Raw genomic sequence first — 24,516 nt, 5'->3', positions numbered from 1 at the left:
TATTTTAGTTACCTTTTCAAAAAGATAATTTCAGTGTCAATAAGAAAATTATTTTTTCAAAAATTAACTTTAAAATTTTACTAAAATTGTTTTTCTAAAAAACAACTTTCAATTAGATTAACTCAAAATATTGTAGATTTAGAAATATTTTTTTAAATGACTTTGGGTGCTTTTCAAATTCCAATATTCTTTGTAGGGCAGAAGGAGATCCACATCGAAAGGAAGATAGGTGGCGGCTTGTGAGCCACTGGAAGTGAGATGTGGGGTCAATGTAATGTTGTTCTTTCCCCATATATCCAATGCTGGGTCCCGGGGGTTGCAAATTATGTCGTGACGTGTAGTGCTAGAAATATACAACATATTTTTTTAAAATATTAGAGTTTAATGTGATCTATATTAAAGAAACAACTTTACACTTTTAGAATTTATCTTAATATTATTTTTAAAATGACTTCAATTAAAAAATAACTAAAAGGGCTAACCCCAAACATGAAGCTCACAAAAAATATGCATTTCAACAATCGTGATCCACGTGAGGTAGTGAGTAGACGTCGAGACCCAAATGGTTTACACTCATACAAGCATTACTAGTCTAGTTGGGACCGCACCTGAACATCTCTTATCATTATTCAAAATTCCATTGTCCATTCATATTGATCAGTTGTAGGAATACTCATGCCATGTTGTTCTAATAGTGGGAATCACAAAGAACAAGAAGAATTGATGTGAGGATGACATCCATTTATATGGGAAACTGATGGCTAATGTTGTCTACCGCAATCTGCACGGTTCTGAAATGCATGGCTAAAAGAATTGAAAATCTGTAGCCTATTTTGACGTGCGCCCATCTCTCTGTCTGAAGGCTCATTGGCAAATAGGGCTAAAGCTTGCCAAGCATGCTTAGCAGCTATAACCATATATAAACTTTGTTGCATCTTCAACATGACATGAAGCTGACGTCAATATTGATACAAAAAAATGTGGGAAGGTGGATATCATATTGTGATTCGTGAGGTAGTACTGCGTCCACAGAAAGTGGGGATGGTGATTCCCTTGTGCTAGCTTTTGTTAGTGGGACTTTAATTATCAGGCAACAAAAGGTCAGAGCTATTGCTTCTTCTTCTTGGCTTTGTCATGTTTTTTACTCTCTTCTCTCTCCTTTGCTTATCATCTTCATCCAAAGAAGAGAAACCGGCCCCTCCACCATTAGTATCCCTCTGACACCATTATTCACCCACGAACCATCTTCAGAACTGAACCATAACCTCGCCTTTAGGCCATTAACCAGAGTTCATCACTTCAAATACGGCCGCAAGAGCAGCCCTCTCATAGAGACTGCACTCTTCCCTCACAAGTTTGATGTGTACTTTAATTAGGGAAAAATGGAGTTAGATATTAAGATTATCACAACCAAGGAGACTTCTTTGGAACCAAAAGAGTAATTATAATGTAATAAATTGATAAGCAATATTTTGGTTAAAAAAAAATAAAAGTCACTCACATGTAGATATTTCATTCTATGATCACACACAAGTTTATAAAAGTTAAAAGCATGGTATATATTATAAACTCAAATCCTAAATGATTAATATTTTAGGAAAATTGATAATTCAATATGCTATTAAGTTGTATTCAAGCCTCCTATCTATAATTTATATATTTATTTCTCTACTTATGGGTATGGGTTGGAAGTCTTTTGACCATCTCTTTATAGTTTACATATTTATTAGGAAAATTGGTAATTTAACATAATCACAAAGCTAGAATTTTTGGTCTATTTACATTTTCAACAATAAAATTAATAGAAAATATTTAAATTATAGTTTAAATTTAAGGCACTACTAAGAGGTAGGTATAGGCCTGTTATTTTTTCTAAATTTAAAATTTGTTAATTTCTTTTATCCACAAAATGAATACTTGGTGCCGAAAAAATGTGGACTGCCTTCAAATTTTCTTCAGATTTTCTACTTCAATCAACTTTTTATGAGGTGACCAAATCAGAATATTCTCTTCCTCCACTTCTTTATAGTCTTAGATAATAAACCAATTTTGGTGGAGGTGAACACATGTGGTCCCAGTGGTATCCTATGTAATAAAACATTGGTGGTGGTCTATATCATATTGGTAGTGCCCATGCCATATATTTTTTGATTCAATGACCCAAATGTTGGAAAACATTTTTAGATTAAACAACTAAAACTAGATTATGTGATTGAAACTATCAATGTCAAATGTAAAGTATGATTACTACTTTTGGAAGCAAATTATAAAAACACTTAGGTAGGTACAAATTTATTTGATATTCTTTGTCGGTGCTATAATTATGAAAATATAGATTTTTTTTTTTTCAAAAAAATGCAACATAAATTAATAAAACTGAGAAATAAACAGAGATTATAAGTCTTAAAAAAATATTTGCTTAAAGAAATTAAAAAAATAAAATAAATTTACAACTTGTTATTCAATTTTCCAATATTCATTATATAATATTAAAATTCAAAAGCAATAAAACTATTAAGAAGGGTAGGAAATCTTTAAGTTCTGAAGGATTAGTTATGTTTTTAGTATGAGATTTATTTTTAAATTTTTAATAAATTTAATAACATCGACGGTGCATTTATATTATTTGTGAAGTAGATAAAAACTTATTTTTCTTTGATTTTATCGATCTTTATAATTATTTTAACTTTTATCAAATAATTTGTCCATTCTTATATGGTTTAGGGTGTACTTCACATCAAAGTGGAAAAAAAATTATTCCTAATTCTCAATTAATTAATAACAATTTTTAGATGTAAATTATCTATTACAAATTTATCACTTTCTCAATATTGATGTTTTATTTTACTTTTTTGTAAATGTTCTGTTGAAATCTAACTCTTTGATTTTTTATTTTTTATTTTTCCATTAGGTTAAAGGGGAGTTGACGTACCAACCAGTCTCCTCACAAAGAAAACATATCCAGCCACAAAAGGAACAGTAAACTACATTATTTGAAGCTGTGACCCCTCCCCACCACACACAAAAGACATGGTGTTTAAAAAGATTGAAGAAAGAAACCTAATAAAAGGAAAAAGACAAATATTCTGTTGATAATTGCAATTCACGCCAGCTGGAATGCTTTTGTAGGTAACCGCGGCTGTCGTGGCTGTCTTCGTCAGGAAGAGGCAATAAAATCTTTGCTCAATCAAATCCATATCATACTGCAAAATGAAGAAAATTGACAATGGATTTTAGAATAACTACATATAAACCATGCATGTCATTGTCTATATAAATACTCTCTCTACCACTTCCCATGGTGTGTGCGTCTGAAACTACACAGCCATGGCTTCTTCTACTTCTTTGCTTTTCTCTGTCTTTACTTTCTTCTCTTTCCTTTTCTTGGCATCTTCCTCCAAAGATAACACACCTGCCACCATTACCATCCCTCTAACATCAACATTTACAAACAAGCCATCTATCGAACCCTTGCTATTTCTCCAACACCTTGCATTTCATCCTTGTCCAGAGCCCATCAATTGAAACATGGGAAGGCCAGCCCTCTCACACAAATTTCTCTTTTTCCTCATAGTTATGGAGGTCACAGCATCCCTCTCAGCTTCGGCACTCCTCCACAAAAACTCCCCTTCCTGGTGGACACAGGAAGTCAAGTAGTATGGGCCCCGTGTACAACTCACTATACATGCACCAACTGTTCTTTTTCAGACCCCAAAAAGGTCCCCATCTTTAATCCCAAACTTTCGTCGTCTTATAAGATCTTGGAGTGCAGAAACCCCAAATGTTCCCTCGGGTGCCCTCGCTGCAATGGCAATTCCAAAAATTGCTCCCACGCTTGCCCACAATACAGTCTTCAGTATGGCACAGGATCAGCATCTGGGTTTTTTCTATTAGAAAACCTCAACTTTCCCGGGAAAACAATTCATAAATTTCTTGTTGGGTGTACAACATCCGCTGCTCATGAACCTACTTCTGACGCACTTGCGGGGTTCGGTCGCACAATGTTCTCGTTGCCGATGCAGATGGGTGTGAAGAAGTTCGCTTACTGTCTCAATTCGCACGATCACGATGACACCCGGAACAGCAGCAAGTTGATTTTGGACTACAGTGATGGTGAAACCAAAGGACTTTCCTATGCTCCCTTTCTCAAGAATCCTCCTGACTACCCGGTTTACTACTACTTGGGTGTCAAAGATATCAGGATCGGGAACAAGCTCCTCAGGATTCCAAGCAAGTATCTGGCTCCAGGATCCGACGGTCGAGGTGGTCTCATGATAGATTCTGGTTTCGCGTATGGATACATGACACGACCGGTTTTTAAGATAGTGACAAATGAGTTGAAAAAGCAGATGTCCAAGTATAGGAGATCTCTTGAGCTAGAAAACCTGTCCGGTTTCACACCTTGTTATAATTTCACAGGCCACAAATCCATAAAAATCCCCGACTTAATTTACCAATTTAGCGGTGGCGCAAATATGGTGGTACCAGGAAAGAATTATTTTATGTCTTTTCCTGAGATAAGCTTCGCTTGTTTCCCCTTCGTCACTGATGCAGGCACCAACACTTTGGAATTCACTCCGGGACCGTCTATTATTCTGGGGAATCATCAGCACGTGGATTATTATGTGGAGTTTGACCTCAAAAATGAGCGTCTTGGTTTCCGACAACAAACTTGCTAGTCGATGACATCACTGTCACTGGCTATAGATGTGTGCTGACCAAAACTAGTTGATAATAGCAACCTTGGAGTAGCGTGTATGGTTAAGTAATGTACCAGTCTGATGGCAATTGGGAGAATACCGCCTACCCTTAACTACGCGTACATGCCTTTGTTGTCGGACCACTGGAAAGGCTTTGTGTTTACGCTCTCCAGTCTGAATAAAAGAAGCCTACTAAATATAATTTAAGCGCTTTTCGATGGCATTTTTCTTTTTATTATTAAAAAATTATAAATTAAAATTTTTTAAATCATGTTCATGATAAATTTTTACTTTTTTAATTTCCGAAATTTTATTAGAAAAAAAATTTAAAATAATTTATACTCAAAATAAAAATAGGAAATTACACTCATAAGTCACTCGTGTCATATTCATGTGTACTAAACTAATAAAATTAGAGTCTTGTATATAAATATCAAAAAATTATTGCAACTCATAGACACATCATTGAGAAATCATTTAAAAAAATTCTACTTATTATATAATTAATTAGCAAAAAGTTCTTATTTTTCTTTTTTCTTTTTTTGAATAAAAATGGAAAATAGAATTATGATTATCATATATGTCTAATATATATGATTAAAAAGATTATTTGAGCTAAAAGTCTTTATAATCCTGATGTTACACAACAATAAATCTTATGTCAAGTGCTACTTATACTTCATTTGATGTTATTGTAGTTATTACTTATGCAGTCTGCAATATTAATAGAAAAATGGAAAATTTTGAGATGTTTAGAAATATAATGTTTGTTATTTATAATTTTATTATATCTTTAATATCAAGTAAGAAATTTCCACTATGATACTTTTAGAATTGAAAGCCACATTTTGAAAGGAGATATTTAGGTCCTATTTAGTAATTATTTTTTAAAATAATATTTGAAAATGATTTTTAAAAATTGTTATTTAATATTTTATAAAATAAATATTTATTTGGGAACTTGATATATTAATAACATGTTTTTGATGTTGTTAACTTTACTTTAATAAGTAAATTCAATTATATAAATAAATAAATAATTTGTTAGGGTTGATGTTGTATCTTATTTTAATAAGTAACTTGATGTTGTGCCATGTGGCATTCAATAATAGGTTGGGTTGTTAGGGTTGGTTCTTCTTGTTGTATAAAATTCTTGGTTCATGCTCTTAATAAAATAAGAGATACTGAGAAAGAGAGTGGGCATCTTTGCCCGTTTTATCCTTAATTCTTATCCTCTATTTTTATCATTTGTTTATCTCATATGGTAACAGAGCTTTCGACTCAGAGCTCTACAATGGCAACTTCACTAGAAACCTCATATGATTCTTCATTTTCTCTCAATCCTGTCATCGGTCCTTCAAGTCATCTAGTTACGGTACAACTCATACATGAAAATTTTCTCATCTAGAAACAACAAGCTCTCGTTGCGATTCGAGGCTTCGGTTTAAAGGGTTTTATTTATGACACCTCTATTTGTCCATCTGAGATAACATCTAGTGTCAATGGAAGTCTGCAGTCGATGAATCTTGAGTATGTGACTTGGCAGAGACAAGATCAACTACTTAGTCTCTTGGCTTCTATCTTCAATGAGTGAGAGTATTCTACTACAAATGGTAGGTTGCAACACTGCTAATGATATTTAGAGAACCCTTGACAAAGTCTTTGCAATACTATGCAAAGCCAAGATTATACAATACAAATTGCAGATCTAGAGTTCGAAGAAATCGGGCTTACTAATGAGAGAATATCTTCTCAAAATGAAAACGTATTTTGATACTCTTGCTTCAACTAGGCATCAAATCTTGAAAGAAGATCAGATTCTCTATATTCTTGTTGGTCTAGGCATTGAATACAATTCTATGGTTTCAGTTATTATTGCCAGAGTTGATTCTCATCTTTGGAAAATGTATGAGGGTTGCTACTAGCTTAAGAAAGTCAAATCAAGTAGCATTCAGTGAACTCTGACGGATCCCAACCATCCATGAATCTTGTTTTTCAAAATCAACAGAAATGATTCAACAATGGAATTCAAAGTTTTAATCAGAGAGCTTCTCAATCCTACCAGAGAGCACAACAATTTCAAAATAATAGATGATGAGGTCATGCTGGTTGTGGAAAAGGTCATTCATAGATTGGTGGTTCTAAGCCACAATGTTAGTTGTGTGGAAAATTTGGACACACTGTCCAAAAATGTTACCATCGTTTTGACCCAAATTTTTGTGGGTTCACAAATGATTCAGTCTATGCAAACAACAATGTTGGTAAAAACACAGGTTCGATGACTACAATGTTAACCACTTCGGAATTGCTCAATAATGACAACTAGTTTCTAGATTCAAGAGCAACAAATCATGTTACAAATGACCATAGCAATCTGAATTTTGGTTCTGAGTATCATAGAAGAAATAAGATCCATGTGGGTAATAGTGCAAGTTTGACGATTGCTCATTCTGGTTTTTCTTCACTTTGTTCTTCTGATTCACCTAAAGTTTTTTCATTATCTAACCTACTACATGTTCCCCACATTACTCGTAATCTCATAAATGTCAGTCAATTTGCTAAAGAAAATAATGTATTCTTTGAGTTTCATCCATCTATTTCCATTGTGAAGGATCTAGCAACGGGAACACCTTTGCTCAAAGGGAGACTACATGAAGGGTTATATCGGTTCAACCTATTCAAGGCTCAACCATATTTATCAACTAGTTCACATCACTTTTCCCTCATTAACTCTAAGGATCACCAAGTCTTGTCTCTTAAATCTAATAGAATGGGAGATTGTGGTCTAGATTCTCCTATCCTTCCTACTTCCAATCTTAATGATGATAATGTTAAGTCATCTACGATTTTGAGTTTGTGGCATAGGAAATTAGGATACCCAACTTTCTCTACTGTCAAACAAGTTCTTTCAAATTTTAATTTGAAGTTTTCAATGAATGAAAATGATCATTTTTGTTATGCCTATCAACTTGGAAAAAGTTATAAATTGTCTTTTTCAAATTCCTTGACTGTATATAATGATCCATTATATTTACTCATTCTTAAAGGTATTTGGTTGTCAATGTTTTCCATACTTGAGACCATATAATTCTCATAAAATGCAATTTTGTTTAGTTCCTTGCACATTTTTTGGATACAGTCATAAGCACAAAGGATACAAGTGTTTAGATCCAAGTGGTAGGATCTACATATCTAGGCATGTTGCATTTGATGAAAACATGTTTCCTTTTGCTTCAACATACAATTGTTCCTGAATATTCTACAATCTCTAATCATGTTAATACCAGCTTATGGCTCCCATCGTTGACCTCAATTCATCCTACAATCCATTCTAATACCCTTCACACTAAGTATGATCATATTTCCCTTTGTTCTTTGAAAGAACTTGATCTTTCTACTACTCAGAAGACACAAACAAGTGCAACTATTTTCTCTTTTGTTAATATATGTAAATAATAAATATGTTAAAGTTCATTATTAAAAATAAATAATGTTATTTTGAAATTTAATTAATTAATATATAAAAACCACTTTTATAATTTTCTTAACAAGTATTTTTTTTAATATCATTTATATGATAATTAAATATAAAAATATAAAAAAATTAAAAATTCATATATGCATCATAATTTATTTTATATTATTGAATACATTTGAATTAAATAAATTATAGTTTTAATATTAAATTGTGGACCCCGCATTTCGGCTCATGCGTTTCCCACTCGAAGGCGAGCTCGATTTTGATTTCGAAAAATGATTTTTATTGATTAAGAAAATGACTTGGAGTCGCCACTTATTTTTGTTTTATTTTTAAAAGGGTAAACAAAATAAGAAAGAAAAACCCTAAGTGTGACTCCTTATTCGGAAAAGGTGGCCTACGAAAAACCGGATCGGGTTCGGGGGTCAGGTTACTTATCGGGAAGGTACAATAAGAACCGTAGCACCCTTCTAAGTCCCTAAAGTCGGGTCTCTACTAATAAAATGAAGCTGATGTGACAATTGATGTGGAAATCAATGAATACTCAGGGTGATCATGCACATGGGGCAATCAAAACACTCAATAAAGAATCGACCGAAGTGAGAACGGGGCATACCTTGGCATCAATCGATCAATGCGCTATCAAGAAAGAGGGTTAGTACACAATTAAAAGAATAATCTCATGCATGTCATAGAGCAGAATCAATTAATCATGTGTGATAATCAAATCAATCAATCAATCAATCATAAAATCACTTATGTAGGACCCCCAGCAAAGCCCGTTTATTTTGCATGAATTAATGTCACAGATTCCATTATTCTGGAATTATGAAAAATTCATTCATGCTAATTAAAATCAAGAGGAGCAGAAGATTGTTTGAAAACTAGAGTAAAATTAAAACTATTTGAGAGAAAATTGGATTTTTGAAATTTATTTGAAAAATTGGAGTCTCGAAGATTACTTGAAAATTGGAGTTTTAGAGTTTATTTGAAGATCAGACTTTTAGAAATTAAGTGTGAGAATGAGAATTTTAGAAATTAAATTTGAAAGAGATTGGAATTTTGAAAATGATTTGAGAGTTCGGGATTTTTAAAAAAAATCAATTACAAAAATTGGGACCTTGGAAATTAAATTTTAAAAGAAATCAAAATTGAAAGTCATTTGAGAAGTAGAAACTATGGAAATTGAATTATAAAAATTGGAAATCTTGGAAATCATTCGAAGGCAGAATTTTTAGAAATAATGAATAAAATAATAGTGATAATGATAATAGTAAGTAACGAGATAAATACGAGAATTGGAGCATGGGAAATTGAAAATTAAGTTCGGAAATTAGAGAATTGGAATTTTAGAGAACTAAATTTCGAAATTGGAATTTTGAGGAACTATTTAAAGACGGAATTTTAAATAAATGAATAAGTGAATAAATAAATGAATGGAATAATGATGACGAAGTAATAATGGTTGGATAAATAATTGCGGAAGTTAGGGGTATGGGAAATTGGGAATTGGACTTAAGGATTGGAAATTTGATGAATTACTTAGGAATGGAATTTTAAATGAACGAACAACCGAGTAAATAAATGAGTAAAATAACGAAAATAATAATGATTGGATAAATAAATAAATATGGAATAATAATGCTAATTAACGAAATAATATTTAAACGAATAAAAAATGAATAGTGGAATTTTTGAAGCCCAGAACTTAATATCCGAAATCGGAAATTTGAAAAATTTATTTAAGGATGGAATTTTAGAAATAGATAAATAAATAAATAATAATAATAATAGTAACGAAATGATGGTTAAATAAATAAATGTGAAAATTAGAATTTTGAAAATAGGAAATTAAGTTTGGAGATAAGAGTTTCGAAAAATTGTTTAAAGATATAATTTTAAAATGAATAAATAAACGGAATGATAATAACGAAAATAAATGATTAGTGAACATTAGAAATTCTGAAACGGGAAATTAAATTCGGGAGTCGGGATTTTGATAAATTGTCTAAGGATGGAATTTTAAAATAAATAAATTAATAAATTAATAGAATAATGATAATGAAAAATAAATAATTAAAGAAATGGAGAGAAATTAAATTCGGAAGTCGAGATTTTGAAAAATTGAATTTAAAAGTTTGAACCTTGGAAAGTTAAATTTAAAATTATGATTTTAGAAAATAATGTTGAGAATTGAATCTTGAAGAAATAATTTTTTTTCTTTTCTTTTAAAAAAAAACGGAGTTTCGGAAATGCGAATTTTTAGTTGTCATTTGAAATTTGGACTTGACATGTTATCTAAAAAAACCGGGACTTTAAGGATCGTTTTTAAAAAAAAAAAAAAGAATTTGTAGGAATCAAATTTGGTCACATGTTTATGCCACTTATGGTGATTCCCAGGTCACCTTAGAATTGCCACTTTTCACTTTTTTTTTTTAATCTTTTACATGTCACAGTGGCTGCCACTTATGGAAGAATTTCATCCTCCTCGCCGGACCTCCCTCCCGAGGACATTATTTCCATGAAGCTTATCAGCTTGTGTGTCAGCAATGAACATGCTGACTGGTGCTGGCGAAAATCTAGAAGGCTCCGCAACCTAAATGATGCCTCAAACTTCCATCCTATACTACCATAGTCCCGGGACTTTCAGGTAGTTTACATAATAATGGTTGGTATTTTTCAAAAGCAAAAGGGGAAGGCTCAAGAAACAGAGCACACTCAAAGTCCGTTAATTAAGACTCCATCTCATGCTACATTTAATGGGTCTAAACAGGTGAGACAAGTAGAGAGCAGTGGCATGATTAATCAAACATCAAGCTCAAAAACAATCCATACATCAGTTATTGACAGGAGAAATCAAAGAGGGCAGAAAAGAACCAAAACAGAGCAAGCATAAAAACAAACTCAAATTCAGCAAAACTCAATCTACAACCAGACAAACTAACAATGCTTAAGTAGTAAGAAAAGATGATGAGGAACAATGATAATGAGGAAGACCCTAAAAAAAAAACGATACTCCATACCTGTGAAACTCCTTTCCAATGAAGCTCACTTATCTTACCGCCCTCTCTGCCTCCTCTACCAGCCAGATTTTAAAAGCTCCTCTGCTTTCTCCCCTTGCTCCTCTGGTACCTCTCTCTCTCTCGAAATCTGCCGTACCCCCATGTTCTCGCACCAGCTCCTCACTCGATCTCTCTACTTCCTCTACCCGCTAAAACTCCTTTTCTTTTTTCTTTTCTCTCTCATCCCCTGTTCCTATCTTCCTTGGCAAGCCACTCCTCCGTTTGTTGTTCCTCACATCAGCAGCATGGCTTCCTCAACTACCCATCTGGCCATCCATGCTTGCACGTCTAATCCGGCTTCCCTTCAGCAGAAAAAGGGCCCCCCCATGCCATAAAAAAATCCCTTAAAAAAAACTAAACGTCCTTGCTCTCTAAAGGGGGTCTACATAAATGTATCATCATTATCTCATTAATCCTATTTTAAAAAAATTACTACCACTTCACTTTTAAATTTTTTATATTTATCTTTTTAATTTTATTTAATTTTGAATATTTTTATTTTAAAATATTAAAAATGATTCAAAAATACTAAAATATAAAAAAAATAATTAAGTTCAAATATTTTATAAATTAAAATTAATTTGATTAAATAAATAATAAATTATTAATACTGACATATCCTTACTTATCGATATTTTTCTCTTTAACCATACATATATCAATTACACTTAAAAAATAACTTTAACATGTGTATTTTTATTTATTTTATCATTTTTGAAGTTTTTTCAAATATTTTCATGAATTTTGAATAATTTTCTTCAAATAATTATTGAATAATAATTTTGAATTTTGAATTTTTACTATTTACTGATATTTCAAACATTGGTCGGATATTGTTAATATATCCATGTTTACTGATATTTCAAACATTGGTAGGATATTGTTGATATATGAAATGGAATTACATAGAAAGATAATTAGTGAGTGAATTTAAATTTATTTAGTTTAAATTAAAATCATGTTCAAAGCCATAGTTACCAACCACGGTGACTATGGCTTTGAACATTTTTTTAAATTGGTCAAAGTCATAGTTATCAACTACGATTTTAAGTTTAAAGTTAATTCATGGTTGATGACTACAATTTTGACCATTTAAAAAAAAAAAATTATAAATCATAATTACCAACTTCGATTTTATGACATGAAGGCATATAGGGCCCTAATGCACTAAATTGGACATTATTTTGTATTTTAATTTACTTTATAGATTATTTAAAACGTAATATTTTTTGTCAAAACTTCTCAGCTTTTATTAAGTACATGTTTGTATTGTTGGAGCAGTTTCTAATCTCATGTCTAAATAAAATACTACTCTTCTTAAATATGAATTTAGTATTTCATATTTATATTTATCACTCTACATTGCAGAATTTAGGCTTATTGGATTATTAAAAACAATATATATATAATTTTTAATCTCTTATTGAATAGTAATGTGTATAATTTTTAATATATGAAAATTATTTTCTTAAATATAGGTATTATTTCATATTTTAATAAAATATTTCTAGAAGTTAATGTTGGATAAAATAGTACATAATGTACCTGTAGTACATTGAATTCAATTGCCTCTTACCATTCATAATTGTAATTAAAATTGGAAGCCATGATGATAAGTGTAAAGGAAACTATAAAAAATAGGGTTATATTAAATAAAATTTTTGTACATGTTGTTTTAAATTTATCTTTTTATTAAAAAACTTTGAAATGTGTAGGGTTTGTTGGAAGTTATTTCAAAGATAATTTTATGTTTTCAAGAACCAAAAAAAGGAAAACATATTTGGTAACAAAAAAAAATGGGATACGGTTTTCAATTTTTAAAAATATAAAATAAGATTATATATAACATATTTTACTTGTTTTTACTTATTTTCTCACAACAATTTTAATAAATAATTATATAAATATAAAGAATGATTAAAAAATAAATTATTATATATAAATATTATTTTAAAAATATATAAAAATAAGTTTATATTATTTTAAATATTCTCAAATAAACTTTTCTTATAAAAACATCATAAAATAATTTAAAAAAATAATTGTCAACTATTATTTTTCATAACCATTTTTAAAAACATTTTCTAAATATAATCATAATTTTGAGTAATCTTTATTATATTTAATTTTTTATTTTTTTAAATTGAATTCTTTCATATTTTTATTTTTATTTTTATTTTTTTTTTATTTTATTGTTCAATTGAAAAAATAAAATAAAATCAAATACTCTATTTAAGGCATTAAGATAAATTAAAACAAAAGATGAAAATATTGGTAATTAAAGATATACTATACTTGAATTTTATGAACACATGAGATATATCGGAGAAATATCATTGGATATTTTTATATAAAATATTTTTATTTAAAAATATTGATAATTTTATTTATGATTTTATATTTAATTAGTATTCAAAATATATTATAAGGTAATTATTTATAATAATTTTAGTTTAATTAATTTATAAAATATATTATAATGTATAATATATATAAACAATTTTAAACACATACATACACATTGAAACGTTGAGAGATTGAAAGCTTTATAGTCTCTATGTAAGGTGTTACCTTACGCAGCACACGTCCACTACTGTAGGCGGGCTGGGCCTAATGCCTTTGGCCCATTATACTAAAATTAAAAATTTGCAAAACTTTAGACATTACACATCATCGATATATAGCTAAAATTTTGGTGATTTTTTCCGTGGAGGGCCATGACCGATATCTCTCAATATTTTCGTCCTTATCTGATATTTTCGACCTTGTCTAAAACAAAGCACAAAAAAAAAAAAGTCAATTAATTGATGTGACAAAAAAAAAAGTCCCACTTCCATAACTTGAGACAAATTATGTTGTTTCTTATTTTGTGAGGTGCATGAGAAGGAAAAATAATTGATGTGACAATGACAACTTATTGAATTTAAAAATTGGGCAATCGTGTTGTAAAGGATGACGTAACTTTTTTTTTTGCATATAAGTATATATGCATGGAAAGTCTCATTCATCTCTAAGATTAGCAAACTAGTGAGATATCATAAATTTTGATTGGAAATTATAATAATTCAATTTTAATTTTTGGATTCGCAATATATTGAAATTCTATATAATACTCAAAGCTTATTAATATCAACGCATCTGAAATCAAATATTAATAAAACACATTATTTTATTAAAATAATAAAAAAGGAAAAAGAATGACATAATTTTTATATTTTTGAATTTACTAGTAATCTTGAAAAAAAATTCAATTAATTGATGTGACAAAAAAAAAAAGTCTCACTTTCATAACTTGAGGCAAATTATGTTGTTTCTTGTTTTGTGGAGTGCATGAGAAGGAAGAATAATTGATGTGACAATGATAACCTACTAAATTTTAAAATTGGGCAACGGCGTCCACACTGGTAAAGGATGGCGTAACTCTTTTTACATGTAAGTATATATGCATGAAAAGTCTCATTCATCTCTAAGATTAGTGAATTAGTGAGTTATAATGAATTTTGATTGGAAATTACAATAATTCAATTTTAATTTTTGGATTCGCAATATATTTGAAATTCTATATAATATTCAAAGCTCATTAATATCCTCGTATCTGAAATCAAATATTAATAAAAACAAAATTTTATTAAAATAATAAAAAAAGGAAAAAGAATGACATATTTTTTATGTTTTTAAATTTACTAGTAATCTTGAAAAAAAAAATCAATTAATTGATGTGACAAAAAAAAAATATGTTGTTTCTTGTTTTGTGGGGTGCATGAGAAGGAAGAATAATTGATGTGACAATGACAACCCTGAATTTTAAAATTGGGCAGTTGCGTTCACACCAGTAAAGGATGACATAACTCTTTTTACACACATGTATGAAAAGTCTCATTCATCTCTAAGATTAGCCAACTAGTGAGTTATAATGAATTTTGATTGGAAATTATAATAATTCAATTTTGATTGGAAATTATAATAATTCAATTTTAATTTTTGAATTCGCAATATATTGAAATTCTATATAATACTCAAAGCTCATTAATATCAACGCATCTGAAATCAAATATTAATAAAAACAGAATTTTATTAAAATAATAAAAAAGGAAAAAAGAATGACATATTTTTTATATTTTTAAATTTACTAGTAATCTTGAAAAAAAAAAAGTCGCGCTTCTATAACTTGAGGCAAATTATGTTGTTTATTGTTTTGTGGGGTGCATGAGAAGGAAGAATAATTAACGTGACAATGATAACTTACTGAATTTTAAAATTGGGCAGCCGCGTCCATACCAATAAAGGATGACATAACTCTTTTTACATGTAAGTCCCTATGCATAGAAAGTTTCATTCATTTCTAAGATTAGTAAACTAGTGAGTTATAATGAATTTTGATTGGAAATTACAATAATTCAATTTTAATTTTTGGATTCACAATATATTTGAAATTCTATATGATACTCAAAGCTCATTAATATCCTCGCATTTGAAATCAAATATGAATAAAAATAGAATTTTGTTAAAATAATAAAAAATGAAAAAGAATGACACATTTTTTTATATTTTTAAATTTACTAGTAATTTTGAAAATAAAATGTAAAAGAAATTAGTGACCTAATTAGGTCTATCACAACATTTTATGTGCCAAAGTTCGATGGTTTGAACCTATGATGTAACCTAATGGAGAAGCCACCATAATTTCAAAAGCTTTTTTTGTTCATATTTCTTAGTATTTATGTTATTTAATTTGATATATTATAAAAAAAATTACATAAATTAATATTAATAAATACTTTTTTTTTGAATGATACTGGAAATAATGATTTTAAAATCTGAAATTCTATCTAATATTATTATGATTTATGATTTTCCCATTTTACCCCATAATAAAATTTCTACCCTGTCGAATTGGTTGGATATATCCATGTTTACATGAGTGCGAGGTTGGAGTTGGATCAATAAAGTCTTGTATATGCAAAATGACATGATATTTAATTGGTATTCAAATATGGTATATGCTAAAGCTTTTTAGGGCACATGATTTATAGGACATAAAATGGTGTAGGTTCCAAGTACCTCACAGGTAACATATATAAATATAATGACAAGACCATCTAACTTGGATATCTTACTCCAATAATGACTCCAAATTAAAATTAAAAATTAAAAAAAAAAAGAAAAGAAAAAAAAAAGCCACAAATAAAATCCAACTCTCTATTTTAGGTTAGAATGTCCAGTAGAGAAAAAGTCGGCAACTTTATGAATTGACAGGTTATTATTCTGATATGGAAAATGGATGGCCCAGGAACGAAAATAATCTATGTGAGCAGGGCAGCACTAGAGGTAAAAGAAGGAGACGTTGCATCGATAGTGAGGAAGATGACCACGCCACCATCACATATTCACATTTCTGCTTTTGGTAGTTTCAACTTTTGTTAGTGGTCGCTCCTCCGCTAAATCACTTCGTTGGCTTTATAATCAACTTCTTTGGCTTTGTCCGCAACGTAAGGGGCGGGGTAACTGTCATGCTCCGCGATGCGGCATTTGTTTTTGGGACCATTTTTGACTGATGACTTTGCTTATTGTATATATTGTTTATCATATTTTTTTCACAAAAATATTATTTTTCTTTACTGAAATATTTATTAAAATATAACATTTAAAAAATTATTTTCAAATTTAGGATATTTTAATTATCTTTTAAAAAGAAAATTTCAGTGTAAATATGAAAAAAAAATTCAAAACATAACTTTAAAAACAACTTTCAATTAGATTTACTCCAAATATTGTAGATTTAAAAATAACTTTTTAAATCACCTCGGGTGCTTTTCAAATTCCAATATTCTTTGTGGGGTAACATTGAGTAGAACAAGGCAGAAAGCGAGCTGATGACCGTGACCGCATCGAAGGTAAGACAGGTGGAGGCTTGTGAGCCACTGGAAGTGAGATGTGGGGTCAATGTAATGTTATACTTTCCCCATACGTACGATGCTGGGGCCCTCGGGTGCAAATTATGTCGTAACGTGTAGTGCTAGAAATATGATGTCGTGGACTTATGGCCAAATCCCTTCGAGTATGTCTCAGCTTCCTCCGTTTCATATACAACATATTTTTCAAAAATACTAGAGTTTAATGTCACTTGTATTAAAGAAACAACTTTAGACTTTAAAATTTATCTTAAGATTATTTTTAAAATGACTTCAATTTAGAAGTAACTAAAAGGGCTAACCCCAAACATGAAGCTCACAAAAAATATGCATTCCAACAATCGTGATCCACGTGAGGTAGCGAGCAGTGAGGATGTTGAGACCCAAGTGGTCTACACTCATACAAGCACTACTAGTCTAGTTGGGACCATACCTGAATATCTCTTATTATCATTCAAAATTCCGTTCTCCATTCATACTGATCATTTATATGAATACTCATGCCATGTTGTTCTAATTGTAGGAATCACAAAGAAAGTACAAGAAGAATTGATTTGAGGATGACATCCATTTATATGGGAAACTGATGGCTAATGTTGTCTACCACATTCTGTATTGTTCTGGAACGCATGGCTAAAAGAATTAAAAATCTGTAGCCTATTTTGACAAATACCCATCTCTCCGTCTGAAGGCCCATTGGCAAATAGGGCTAAATTTTGCCAAGCATGCTTAGCAGCTACAAGCCTATAACCATATGTAAACATTGTTGCATCTTCTTATCCTCACCTTTTTTAGTCATAGATTTCGAGAAGAGGAATGGAGTACCTTCGGTAAACGTGAAGATGACGTCAATATCAATACAAGAAACGTGGGAAGGTGGATATCTTATCTTCATTCGTGAGGCAGTCCTGCGTCCACAAAGAGTGAGGATGATGATTCCCTTGTGCTAGCTTTTGTTAGTGGGACTTCAATTACCAGGAGTCCATATTTCTCAGCACCGCAAACAAAAACTTCCAATTCACATGGCAATACCCTTTTCGATAAGACACCACTTTTATTGTTTTTCAACTTTGAGCCTTATTTGTAATCAATATTACATCTAAAATATGTCTCAAAGACATTTTGGGACTTTGAAATCATTTTGTTCATTACCATTTTAAGTCTATTAGTCAACACCTTGATCTATTTCTCCACTCGTGGGTATGGGTGGGAGGTCCTGAATCACTTCTCCCTAGTTTGCATATTTATTAAAAAAATTGGTAATTCAACATAATATCAAAACTTGAATTTTTGTACTATTTACGATATCAATAATAAAATTAATAGAAAATGTTTGAATTTTAGTTTATATTTAAGGCAATAGTAAGAGGCAAGTATAGGCTTATTATTCTTGCTAATTTTTTTTAAAAAAATTAAATCAATCCTCATTTACTAGGTAACTAAATGAGACTATTCCCTTCCTCCACTTTTTTGTAGTCTTATATAATAGAGAGTTATTTAATTAAAAGAGTAATTGAAAACCTAGTTTTGGAAATTTAATCCCTTCATTCATTTTTTGTCTCATTTTGATAAAAATATCCTCATTTTTTCCTTATAAAAATATTTTTTTCTTATAAAAATATTTTTTTCTTTTAAAACATATACGTAAATATTTGAAATAATCAAGGACAAATACGTCAAAAAATGGTTATTCTTCAAACAAAAATATAGGAATGGTTAAATTCATAAATATGATAAGTATTGATGAATTAATTCTATAATATATACCAATTTTGGTGGGAGGGAACACATGTGGCCCCAAGTTTGTATTGATAGTGACCTATATCATATATTTTCAGATTAAGAGTGCGTTTGACAATGATTTTAGGAAGTGTTTTTAGTTTTTCTAATATTTAAAGATTTTTATTTTTTAAGTATTAAAAATGTTAAAAACATTTTTCAAAATCACTATCAAATGCACTCTAAAGAACTCAAATATTGGAAAACATTTTTAGATTAAACAACTAAAACTGGATTATGTGATTAAAATTATCAATATCAAGTGTAAAGCGTGCAGGATATCTGAGATTACAAAGGGAAAGGTGGAGTCGGATATTAAACCCATATCATACCCTTCGAATGTTAAGGTTGGAAAAATAGAACCAAGACAACTTCAGAACAAGTTAAAAAAAAAAAAAAAAACACAGAAAAGGATTGAAGGGAGAAACCAAAATGAGAATGGGAGACTTTTATCCATCCGATCTTGATATTTCAGGAGTAGGCTTGGGCCCAGTGGGTATGAATGTAAGATGGGTAGGACCGGATCATATTCAATGCCAGAAAAGAAAAAAAAAGACAATTCATATTTTTGTATTTATTTTACAAACAATCTTTTTACTAATTTTTTTACAAGACAAATCTCCATTTGTTTCTCTGCACTTTGAAAATCCCATATAAAATTGACAATGGATTTTAAAATAACTACATATAAATCACGCTTGTCATTGTCTATATAAACGACTCTCTCTACCACTTTCACTGGTGTGCGCTTCTGAAGCTACACAGCTATGGCTTCTTTTACTACTTTGCTTTTCTCTGTCTTTACTCTCTTCTCTCGCCTTGTCTTGGCATCTTCCTCCAAAAATAACATACCTGCCACCATTACCATCCCTCTAACACCAACATTTACAAAGAACCCATCTACCGAACCGTTGCTGTTTCTCCAACACCTTGCCACTGCATCCATGTCCAGATCCCATCATTTGAAACATGGGAAGGCCAGCCCTCTCATACAAACCTCTCTTTTTCCTCATAGTCATGGAGGTCACACCATCCCTCTCAGCTTCGGCACTCCTCCACAAAAACTCTCCTTCCTGGTGGACACAGGAAGTCATGTAGTATGGGCCCCGTGCACAACTCACTACACATGCACTAACTGTTCTTTTTCAAACCCCAAAAAGGTCCCCATCTTCAATCCCGAACTTTCGTCATCTGATAAGATCTTGGGGTGCAGAGATCCCAAATGTGCAAACACTTCCTCCCCAGATGTTCACCTCGGGTGCCCCCGCTGCAATGGCAATTCCAAAAAATGCTCCCACGCTTGCCCACAATACACTCTTCAGTATGGCACAGGAGCAGCATCTGGGTTTTTTCTATTAGAAAACCTCGACTTTCCCGGGAAAACAATTCATAAATTTCTTGTTGGGTGTACAACATCCGCTGACCGTGAACCTTCTTCTGACGCACTTGCGGGGTTCGGTCGCACAATGTTCTCGTTGCCGATGCAGATGGGTGTGAAGAAGTTTGCTTACTGTCTCAATTCGCACGATTACGATGACACCCGGAACAGCGGCAAGTTGATTTTGGACTACAGTGATGGCGAAACCCAAGGACTTTCCTATGCTCCCTTTCTCAAGAACCCTCCTGACTACCCGTTTTACTACTACTTGGGTGTCAAAGATATGAAGATCGGAAACAAGCTCCTCAGGATTCCAGGCAAGTATCTGACTCCAGGATCTGACAGCCGAGGTGGTGTCATGATAGATTCTGGTTTCGCGTACGGCTACATGACACTACCGGTTTTTAAGATAGTGACAAATGAACTGAAAAAGCAGATGTCCAAGTATAGGAGATCTCTCGAGGCAGAAACCCAGTCCGGTCTGACGCCTTGTTATAATTTCACAGGCCACAAATCCATAAAAATCCCCGACTTAATTTACCAATTTACAGGTGGCGCAAATATGGTGGTGCCAGGAATGAATTATTTTTTGCTTTTTTCTGAGGCAAGCTTGGGTTGTTTCCCCGTCACCACTGATTCGCCTACCAACAATTTGGAATTCACTCCGGGACCGTCTATTATTCTGGGGAATTATCAGCAGGTGGATCATTATGTGGAGTTTGACCTCAAAAATGAGCGTCTTGGTTTCCGACAACAAACTTGCTAGGCTAGGACATCACTGCCACTGGCTGTAGATGTCTGCTGGCCAGAAATGACCCTGTATGGTTAAGTAATGTACGAGTGTGACGGTGGTTGGGAGACTACCGCCTACCCTTAACTACGTAAATGCCTTTATTGTTGGACCACTGGAAAGGCTTTGTGTTTACGCTTTCCAGTCTAAATAAAAGAAGCCTCTTAAATATAAATTTTGGCACTTTTGATGGCATTTTTATTTTTATGATTAAAAAATTATAAATTAATTTTTTTAAATCATGTTCATGACATATTTTTACTTTTTACTTTCCGAAATTTTAGTAGATTTTTTTTTTTAATAAATTAGCATATTCACTTGTTGACCTGTGCTACGTAGCTACGTGGTCACTCCACCCAATAACCAACTAACCGTCGATGTAATCAACCTTCGGCAAGCATCGTTGACAGGTGAATCGCTACTTTTTCCCATGCTTGGATTGCTTAGAAGTTGAAGTCTCTAAAGGTGTAGATTGCGATTTCCCATTTTTGACCAAGTACATATTCACTTTAATAAACTGAAATGACACTACTTTTGTCTTTTTCTACTGATATAACTTCTGTTGTATTAAAATATTAGTACATACATTATGGAATATAAAAATGATTCTTAAAAGTTCTTTCAAATAATTAAATGTCATTCTGAGTGGGGACACGTACTCGATTGTAAGTGATAAAAAGCCCAAAAAATGGAAGATAAGAATCTGCATCCAAAATATAATGACGGGACAATCTAACTTGGACTCCTTATTCCAATGATGACCCCCCAGATTAGATAATAAAAAAGCCACAAGCAAAATCCAATTTTCTATTTGAGATTAGAATGTCCTGAAGAGAAAAAGTAGGCAACTTTATGAAAAGACTGGTTACTATTATGATGTGGCAAATGGATTGCCTAGGAACGAAAACAATTGATGTGAGAAGGGCAGACTGGGCAGTAGTGCTAGATGGAAAAGGGCGAGACATCGCATCCGTAATAAGTTAAAGAAGATTTTGGTAGTGGTCGCTCCTCTACTAAACCATTGCCATGCCATATATCCTCCTCCCATCCTAAGCAGTATGTGGTCTTTGTTATAGGGAACGTTTTTTATTAATGGTATTTATTATATATTTTTTTGACAAAATATTATTTCTAAAAATATTTATTAAGACATTTTTTATGATATCAATTGATTTTTTTTTTATTTTTAAAAAAAGATAACTTCAATGTAAATATGCAGATTGTCTTTTAGACAATTTTTAATTGGATTAGTTCAAAGTGTTCTAAATTTAGAAATGTTTTTTGAATTATTATATTTTAAAAGATATTATTTTAAATTACTATATTTTTTTCAAAATCCCTCTTGAGTGGGCGTACATGTACTCATTGGAGTTGATTAGCTTTGACTAAACTATCAGTGGCTTCCACCTCGGATGCTTTTCAAATTCCAATATCCTTTGTAGGATAATATTGAGTAGAGCAAAAAGGTGGTGTTAAGTATACGTTTTCTAATCTCATTTTTATTCCCTAGTTTTACTATTTATTCGTACGGTTTGCCCTTTTACCCTTTTTTATTTTTTATTTTTATTTTTTCTTAATTTTTTTTTTTTTTAAGATTTCATCCACTTCTATTTTTATTAAACTCTATATATACCCCATTAGATACAAACCTATATGTATGAACCATTTCGTAATAACTAACAAGTAAATTCAAAATATCATCAATGATAAAATTATAATTGTTCAAGATAATGTGTCACTTATTAGAATCATACTTTTCAATGTTCGTTCCGATCAACTAGACTATCCTAATCAATTAGATCTCACCATATATTTATATTTCAAATTTCTTATTCTATAAGTGACATTTTCCTACCATAGCATATTCCAAAAAAAAGAACAAAAACATTATTAGGGGATAAAATCACTAAAGAACACAAATGGGAGTGTTTCCCAACCAACATCAAGAGATGATTTAATTTTATGTGGATGCAGAATGGTAACTTTATAACTTCCCTTCAATACAAGGGCAATTGTAGCTAATGTAGTAGCGCTTGTGTTCCTGCCTACCTCTGTCTCATGCATGCTTCTCTACATAAACGATTGGTCCACCCATCTTAAGACATGCAGTGGACGCAGTGATAATTAATTGAGGGCCGGCCATGGCTTATTCTTCTGGGCTTTTTCTTCGTCTTCCTTTTTTTTTTTTTTTTTTTTTCCTTTTAACTCTCCTCTCTCATATGCTTGGCATCTTCATCCAAAGATGAGAAACCCACCACCAATAGTATCCTTCTGACACCACTATTCACCCGCGACCCAGCTTCCGAACCTAATCATAACCTCGCCTCTTCGCCATTAACCCTACTTCATCGCTTGATCAAATATGGCCGTAAGAGCAGCCCTCTTGTGGAGACTGCAAATCTTTCCTCACAAATATAGAGGTCACTCCCTTTTTTTCTCAGCTTTGTATATAATCAGGTACATCTTTTGACATCACAAGAACCATTAATGATTTAGCAGAATGCTTTCTACCAACTAATATATACAAAAAAACAAAATAAGAACCAAATAAAAAAAGGAAGCAAAGTGATTAATGAGTAAGCAGAATCTCATCTAATTATGGTCCTTTTCATAATTATAATTTTTAGCTTACAATATTAGTCATAAAATAACAAAAATGATTATAGTTTTGAAACTAGAGTCCAACAAAAAATCATTTTAATAATTCACTTTGTGTATTTATTTTGTCATTCATTTCGGATTCTTGCAATATGCTTTTTTCATTGACACGCATGTACATATTTATGACATTTTTATTTATTTATAATTAATAAATTAATCATCACAATCCCACTTATTTAGAAAATATTTCTTTAGATGATACATTTTCAATAAATAACCTCACCTTAAATTCGGACTTTATTTTTTTTAGATCTATCTTTTTTTTCAAAAAGAAGTTACAATATAATTTTATTTTTTATTTTATTTTCTCTTTTAAAAATAAACAAAAATAGCTATCGACTTTAATTTTCAGTAAATTATTTTTTTACAATAAAAACGATTATAATGGAAATACATATGAAAAATGCGAGTCCACACAACTAGATAATTGTTTTGTATTTTTTATTCTTAAAAACAAAAAATATAGTATTTTTAGAGAACATCTTTTGACTGTATTCACTTATTCTTTTAGAGTTATTTTAAATAATAATTATATTAACATATAGAATTATTAAAAATAAAAACATTAGAAAAATTATTTTTAAAACATATTTAAAAACATTAAAAATATTTTGAAAATATTTTAGATTCTCAAACTAATATTTGTTTTAAAAAATATTAGAGAAAATTTTTTAAAAATGGTTACCATATCAATTGTAGACCTTGAAATTGTCCCATTTATTTTTATTATTATTATTATTTTCATTATTTTACTTT

General features: G+C 31.0%; 1 protein-coding gene, 1 non-coding gene and 1 pseudogene across 2 annotated transcripts; all 3 read left to right on the top strand.

Moving 5' to 3' along the window:
* The first annotated feature begins 3,302 nt into the window (after positions 1-3,302).
* Positions 3,303-4,907, top strand: LOC100240876 (probable aspartyl protease At4g16563; annotated as a pseudogene).
* A 1,591-nt stretch (positions 4,908-6,498) lies between these two features.
* On the top strand, positions 6,499-6,632 carry LOC132254223 (small nucleolar RNA Z247). The gene has a single exon (XR_009466499.1). It is a non-coding gene; the product is annotated as a small nucleolar RNA Z247 (small nucleolar RNA).
* Positions 6,633-19,662: 13,030 nt separating this feature from the next.
* Positions 19,663-21,274, top strand: LOC100245971 (aspartic proteinase nepenthesin-2-like). The gene has a single exon (XM_019221445.2). It carries the CDS (start codon positions 19,699-19,701, stop codon positions 21,073-21,075), a length of 1,377 nt encoding a protein of 458 aa, XP_019076990.1. The 5' UTR covers positions 19,663-19,698; the 3' UTR covers positions 21,076-21,274.
* Positions 21,275-24,516: the final 3,242 nt, after the last annotated feature.

Source organism: Vitis vinifera, chromosome 8 (assembly GCF_030704535.1).
Source record: "Vitis vinifera cultivar Pinot Noir 40024 chromosome 8, ASM3070453v1".
In the NCBI taxonomy this organism is placed as follows: Eukaryota; Viridiplantae; Streptophyta; class Magnoliopsida; order Vitales; family Vitaceae; genus Vitis; species Vitis vinifera.
Note: the sequence above shows the minus strand (reverse complement) of the source record. Positions and strands in the feature narration are given on the sequence as shown.

What these genes read in the sequence shown, in the direction of transcription:
- LOC100245971 (XM_019221445.2), top strand. Translation starts at nt 19,699, where the DNA reads ATGGCTTCTTTTACTACTTTGCTTTTCTCTGTCTTTACTCTCTTCTCT.